Source organism: Galeopterus variegatus, unplaced genomic scaffold (assembly GCF_000696425.1).
Source record: "Galeopterus variegatus unplaced genomic scaffold, G_variegatus-3.0.2 Scaffold284, whole genome shotgun sequence".
NCBI lineage: Eukaryota > Metazoa > Chordata > Mammalia > Dermoptera > Cynocephalidae > Galeopterus > Galeopterus variegatus.
Window position 1 is genome coordinate 432,821 of NW_007726395.1, and position 7,005 is coordinate 439,825.

Consider the following 7,005-nt stretch of genomic DNA (forward strand, 5'->3'; position numbering starts at 1 on the left):
CCGGGGCCCCCACGGAGGCCAGAAGGGGCGGGCCCAGGGGCGGGGTGGCCCAGCCCAGACGCCAGGGGGAGCCGGAGAAGGGGCAGCTCCCAGCTTAGCGGACACTAAGGCCTCGGCCGCACCGCACTCGCGGCCACCAGACAGACCTTGCGTCCGCAAGACGCTGTCGAACCCTCTCCTGCGGGGGTCCCGGCCCGGGGGGAGCCCTCTCGGGAGCCTGTGCCCTGTTAGGCTCCCGCTTGCCCACGGCCCCGGCCACCTGGCCCCGGGGCTGCTCCTACCTGCGACTGTGCCGGTGGCCCCCGCTGTGCACCTGGCAGCGGGGGCGGCATGGACACGACACCTGCGTTACCCGATCCTTCCTCTCGGGTTACAGCCCGGCCCATGGGCTCGGTCGGCCTGACATCACCCAGGGCCCGCCAATCCCAGGCCGCATCCCCCAGCAGTCGGGGATGCCACTGGGCACCCACGGCTCCCTCCGCCACACCTGGCCGCTGCGCCGCGCCTGCCCCACGGGCCAGATGTGGCCCCGCCCCCGCGCCTCTCTCCCTAACCTGGGTCCCGGGCACCCCGCCCTCCGTCCCCCGACTTATTTACCCAAGACAGGATGAGGCCTGACCGCGGGCAGTGGAGCCTGTCCTATGTGGCCCCCCGTTCCGGGTCGCGCCCCCGCCCTCCCCTCCAGCATCTGGAAACCATGGCCATCCACCTAAGCGACACCGACACCCGCGCCCAAGCCTCAGGTTTCAGGGGTGGCAAAGTGGGCTCGGGTGACAGCACAGCGTCCCGCCCCGTCGCGGCTGTCCCCCGCTAAGCCCAGGCAGGAAGAGGGATTTGAAGTCGCCAGGGCCAAAGGCCGAGTGACCAGGCGGGTGCTGTCCCCTGCCCTACTGCCCTACCCCCAGCCCGTGTGCGTCCTCCCGGTGGCCTCGGACTCTCCGCGCCCCGCCCGACCAGGCTCACGTTGCAGGAAACGCGACACCGCAGGATTTGTTTTCTGGGCCGGCCCGCCCCCTCGGCGCCCCCTGCAGCCCCTGAGGCGCGGACGCCACGACCCTGCTCCCGCCCGCGGGGACTGGGCAACCACGCGGGGGGCGCGGCGGGCGCACAAAGGACCTTTTGTGGAGCGGCCCTGGAGCCTGCTGCCCGGCACGCACACAGCCGGGAGGGGCGCGGGACCGCGCAGTCCTGGTGCTTGGGCTCACGGGTGGAGAGGGGGCACCAGCCTGGCCATCTATCCCGTGGCTTTGGGCAGGGCCCACAAGCCAGCAAGTGAAAGTCCCCCGGCCCCAGATCCCCTGCATCCCTGCCCAAGACCCCTCCATGTCACAGAGATGAAAGGGGACCCAGACCTGAGAGTTTGGTCTGAGGTGGCATGAAGGGAGTGGTGGCTGGAGTCACTGTGGAGGCTCAGTGTCCCTTCCATGCCTCCCCTGCCCAGTGGCCTTGTGACCTTGGTCACCTGTGCAAATTGGTTACTCAACTCCGCCCTGGGGTGGCTTGCCTTGGGACTGAGAGAGAACTTCAAGGTCCCAGCTTCAGCAGGACTCTGGGGGCTGCTACCCCACACCTGACTAGCTGCGATCACTGGCTGGCCCCCCACCTCTCAGACCAGTCTTGCTCTGTCCCTTTGGCCAGTACTCTGGGCTCCCCCTGGGCCTCCCTGCCAAGGTCTATCAGAGATGTCCAGACCAGGCCTCTGCCCCCTCCCCTACTCCAGAACCTCAACCAGGAGCCTGCAGACGTGCACGTCCCTAGGTCCCTCACATTCAATGTGCCCACACTGGGCTCATCGCCTTCTCACAAGCTTGCTTCCCCCAGGGCTCCCACCTCCGCACCCAGGAGCTCTAGCCCCACACCGGGGAGCCAGCCTCAGCTTCGCTCCTCCCGCAGCCCCCACTCCCTCCACCTTCCCTCCACCCTCCTCCTGGCCCTCAGCATCACAGCCACGCCACCTGGAAGACACCTCCCTGGGGTGCCATTCTCCACCTGAGCCCAGGGCTGTGGGCGTGTGCACGTCTGTGAAGGGGCACTCTACATATGTTGTCTGTCAACTCTGTGACAACCTTACACTCTGTGCAAGAGGTGGCACAGACCCAGTTCCTGGCTAGGCAATGGCATCGGGGTATATGTTCCTTCACCCCCCAACTCCCCACAAGGGTGGCGGCTTTGTCTCATCTCTCTGTCCCCAGTGTCCATCCCTGAGCCCCCATTGGACTGGCCCAGAGCTTCACCTCTCAAACATGCCATGGGCCCAGGGATCCCTCCAGTACCTTGGCCTCCTTTGCCCCCCATCAGCCTAGTCCCACTGCTGGGAGGTGGGCGAGGGTGAGGACTCACTACCTCCTTCTTGAGAGCCTCAGTCTCCACGTGGCGGAGTTTGTTCTTGGTTTGCATGTAGATGTCAGCTGCCCGTAGACCCACGGGGGGCTTGGGAGCCGGGTAACCCGGTGGGGGTGGGGGCGGTTGGGTGCCTGGGGGCGGGGGTGGTGGAGGGAAGCTGGGCGGTGGCAGTGCCGGCGTGGGTTTCTTTATCTGGCACTGAGGCAGGCCCAGCTCCGGGTTCAGCATGTCCATGTAACTCTGTATGTCTGTAGCTCTTGCGCTGGGAAGCCCTGGGGAGTAGGAGGGAATGTCAAGTTCAGGAGCTTGCAGAGAGGCTGTCCCCCACAACTGAGACTCTCCACCACCTGGAAACAACTCGCTGAGGGGCAAGGCAGGCTCAGGGGCAGTAGCCCGCTGTGGCCCCTGGCAGTGCTGGCCAGTTCTTCCCCCGGCCCTGCACTTATTGGGGGAAGATCATGCGCTCAGGTTTGGAGGGGAAGCTCCAGGGCTCCAAGGTGTATCTGTAGAGCAGGGCCACCTGGAGGGCGGAGGGGCAGGGCCTCAGGGCAGATCTAGCAGGGCAGGTGGCAGGAGTGCGGATGGGCACACCTGATCTTCACAGGGCACCCCTGCCAGCTCTGCAGGCAGCTGCCTGGCGGCGTGAAGCGGCATCGCAGGTGGACGGGCACCCGTACTCAGGGCGTGGTCAGCACGTGTGTACACACATGCCTGGCTTCTGCCTGAGCATCTGTGCATTTGTGTGTTTGAGTGTGTGTATACCTGTGCACGTGATTCTTTGTATTTATGAATGTGTCTGCATTGGTTTGTGGATGTGATGTGTGCGTGTGTGTGCATGCACGTCTGTGCTATGGAAATGGAGGATTGTGTGCCTGTGTGTAATGTAGGTATGTGCATATATCTGCATGGCCCTGTCTGTGTGCTTGTGCATTCATATCTGTATATTGTGTGTTGTTTGTTTGCCCCCGTATCTGTATGCTGTGTGTACACATGTACGACTGTGCACTTTTGAGTGTGGCTAGGTGAGAACAATGAATTGTGTGAAGAGTGCATGTGTGCCTTGTGGGAGGAGAGTACATGTGAACGTACATGAATGTTTGGTGGACACACACAAGCATAAGCGTCCCCTCCCAGAGTTCAAGACCGCAAATGATGAGAGCAGCCTCGCTGTGGGCTGTGGGCAGGGTGGACCCAGGAGTCTGATTCCAATATGCTCTCCCTCCTCCCCCTTCCTGGTCGGCCCACTCACCATGTGGGGGGCGCTGGCCCTTGATGCTCGAGTGGCTGGAGGAGCAGGAGTCGTAGTTGGAGAGGGTGCTGGTGGGCGAGCTGAGGTCAAAGTTTGGCGGCTGGACCGACATGGTGGTGTTGGGTGAGGACATGCCCGAGTCGGGCTGCTTTGCCTCAAGCTCAGCCGATGGATCTCGGGACAGCACGCGGTGCTCCACACTCTGATGGGAAGGCAGGGGGGCTGTAGAGGGTAATCCCACCCTGAAGACCACCACCGTCCAGGCCAGGGTCCTGCTCAGGCATGCCCTGGCTGTGTGACCTCGGTCAAGCCACGTCCCTCTCTGGGATCCTTTCCCCATCACTAGCAAGTCTCTCAAGTATTTTTCCAGGTTAGGATTCAAGCTTAGCCCACCTCTAGCCCCTGGCAGTAGGACCATAGGGCCCCGGGTTACTCCCACCCTGGCCTCTCCCTGCTCCAGAGGGTGGAGAAACTGACAGGGAGGAAGGGGTCTGGGCTGCACCCCAAGGGGAGAACTGCCATGGGCCAGCCTTCTTCCTCAGCAGTGGGCACAGAGCTTTGGCTCCAGTGCGTCTGTGGGGAGGGGTACAAGAAAGGCCCATTCCCCATTACCTGGCTGGCAACCCCTGTCTCTCCTTGCCCGACCTGGGGCATACTCCCAACACCAGCCCAGCCTGTCTCCTGATGGGGCCGCTGGGGAAAGGGTGGGGCCTGGAGTAGCCCAGCTGAGCTGGGATGGGCAGCCCGAGCTCAGGCTGCTAAGCCCGTCATCCTCCCCACCTCCAACCTGCCACCGTCTGTGCCTCTGACCCTGTATAGGCCTTTCCCCTCCCAGCATGGGAACGGGCTGGGGTGGGGGCCCTGCTTACATTGCCCATGTTGTCCCTGCTGCCGGCAAGCCCGCTTGCTCCGCTGTCTCCTGCCCAGGCCTGCTCCTCCCTGCCCCATGCCCCCTCCCTGCCTGAGAAGTGTCACAGGCCCCCAGGGAGAGGGAGGCAGGCCTGGCACCAGGTAACGGCTCAGCAGCCGCGCTCATTGGCCCCGTAATTAGGGGCTCTGTGGGAGTGTTTGCCTTTTCTGGGCCAGAATCCTTGGTGGCTTGGATCTGTCACTGCCGCAGCTGCACCTGCCTGGGTGAGGGAGCCAGCACTCTCACACCCCACACAGTTCAGGGGGCCAAGGTCTTGCTGCTTACCCCACGAGCCAAGGGGAAGCCGGAAGATGCTCTTTTCTTGGCTGACAGTAGTGGCCACAGAGGGCACCCAGTCCTGACCCCCATGAGCAACAGATAACAGAGGTCAGGACCCAGGCTCTGCAGCCTGGGACATGGCTTCAAATGTCACCTCCTCCACTAACTAACGATATGACCTTGGGCAAGTCACCTATCCTTTCTGTGCCTGAGTTTCTTGATCTGTAAATGGGGATAACAGTACAGCCTGCCCCACCGGGTTGCAAAAAAGATTTAAAAAGTTAGTGATGTGCCAAGGTATGGCACCCAGTAAATAAACACCATATATGTCAACGATTAACCTGTGAAGATTTCTGAGATTACACCTGTACGGTGCTTGGCAGGGTACCTGCCAGAGTCAGAATCCAGTGAATGGTGCTTGTATTACTGCCAGCAGCTGCAGCCAGAGAGGCTTGCAGGGGGGATGGGAGATGTTGGAGGGCTCTGGGCTCTGGTGCCATCCCCACAGCCTCACGACAGTCACAGACTTTCCCAGCTGGAAGGAACCTACCTCTGGTACAGAAATGCCCTTCACAGTGTCCAGCCGTGCTTGTATACCCCAGGGACTGAGTGTTCACTACCTGCAGGGCCACCCACTCTCTTTGGGAGGCACTTTCTGGGGGAAGTTCCTACTCAGGTCCACCCGCAGTCTCTGACCCCTGAGCCTTGCTGTGCTCTGCAGTCCCCAGAACCAGGATCACCCTGTGTGCTCACAGACAGGGCAGATGGAGAGATGGTGCTCAGGGCAGGGGCCTTCCGCATCCTCTTCTAGGCGTCATTTCACAGTCCTTCATGTGGCCAGGCTGTCCCCTAGAGCTGGCTAATGTCCTTCTGAAGGTGCCTGTGAGGCCCACCCTCTTTCCTCCCCACTGCCCCTTAGCAGCTATTGTACCAGATGGGGCAGGGCCCTGGACTTGGACACACCACACCTGAGGTCAAATCCCAGTGGGTCACTTCATGGGTGTGTAACCATAATAAAATGATTTTATTTTATTTTATTTATTTTATTTTTTTATAAGATGACCGGTAAGGGGATCTTAACCCTTGACTTGGTGGTGTCAGCACCACGGTCTTCCATGAGAACTAACCAGCCATCCCTATATGGAGGTCTGAACCCGGGGCCTTGGTGTTATCAGCACCACACTCTCCCAAGTGAGCCACGGGCGAGCCTTCTAATAAAATAATTTTATTTTATTTTATTTTATTTATTTATTTTTTAAAAGATGACCGGTAAGGGAATCTTAACCCTTGACTTGGTGTTGTCAGCACCACGCTCAGCCAGTGAGCTAACCGGCCATCCCTATATAGAGGTCTGAACCCGTGGCCTTGGTGTTATCAGCACCACACTCTCCCGAGTGAGCCACAGGCCGTCCCTATAATAAAATAATTTTAAAAGAGTAACACAGGTGTCCAATTTGGAAGTAGCTACCAAGTAAGCAAACATACAGCATGGTGGTCAGGTGAGGTGGCTGCTGGCCAGGCTGTCCCAGGCAGGTCCTGCTCCACCACTTACTAGTGGTGGAACCTTGGATGTCCTGGAGACTCAATTTATCCATCTGTGAAATGGAGGCAGTAACACTGCCTGCCTCAGAGGGCGGCTGTGAGAGGTAAATGAGCTAGGACACACGCGCAGGGGAATGAACTCGGCTGTCGCCAGTGGTTCTCCCAGCCTGAGCTCTTAGGGTACCTCTGGTCCTCCCTGTCCTCTTCCCCTGGTCCTTTCGGCATCTACCCCCTCACTCCCCAGGGGGCGGTGGTTCTGGGCCGAGAGGTCCTTGAGGTAGTGGTCAAGGTCACGCACTTGTCTGACCCCCTGGTAAAAGGTTAACCACGCCTACCGCCGGCGCGGGGGAGGCGAGACCCCGCAGCGTGAGCCGCGCCCGGGTCGTACCAGGTCCTCGACGGTGCGCAGGTAGCGGGTGCAGTGGCTGTGGCCGTGGTAGTCCGACAGGTCGGCGGCCGTGTACCCGTCGCGGTCGCGGACGTCCAGCTCCGCGCCGTTCACGACCAGGATCTGGCAGCACTGCGGGGGCGCGCAGTGAGGACCCCGCGCCCCNCACTCTCCCAAGTGAGCCACGGGCGAGCCTTCTAATAAAATAATTTTATTTTATTTTATTTTATTTATTTATTTTTTAAAAGATGACCGGTAAGGGAATCTTAACCCTTGACTTGGTGTTGTCAGCAC

General features: G+C 60.5%; 1 protein-coding gene across 1 annotated transcript in view; it reads right to left on the minus strand.

Moving 5' to 3' along the window:
• ESPN (espin) overlaps nt 1-7,005 on the minus strand; it is a gene marked incomplete at its 5' end in the record, with an annotated part of 38,294 nt that overhangs the window by 8,991 nt on the left and 22,298 nt on the right. The window contains 4 exons of the mRNA XM_008567022.1: nt 282-313; nt 2,344-2,615; nt 3,593-3,794; nt 6,712-6,843. Coding sequence (XP_008565244.1) covers nt 282-313; nt 2,344-2,615; nt 3,593-3,794; nt 6,712-6,843 — 638 coding nt within the window. The remainder of the gene's footprint in view (nt 1-281; nt 314-2,343; nt 2,616-3,592; nt 3,795-6,711; nt 6,844-7,005) is intronic.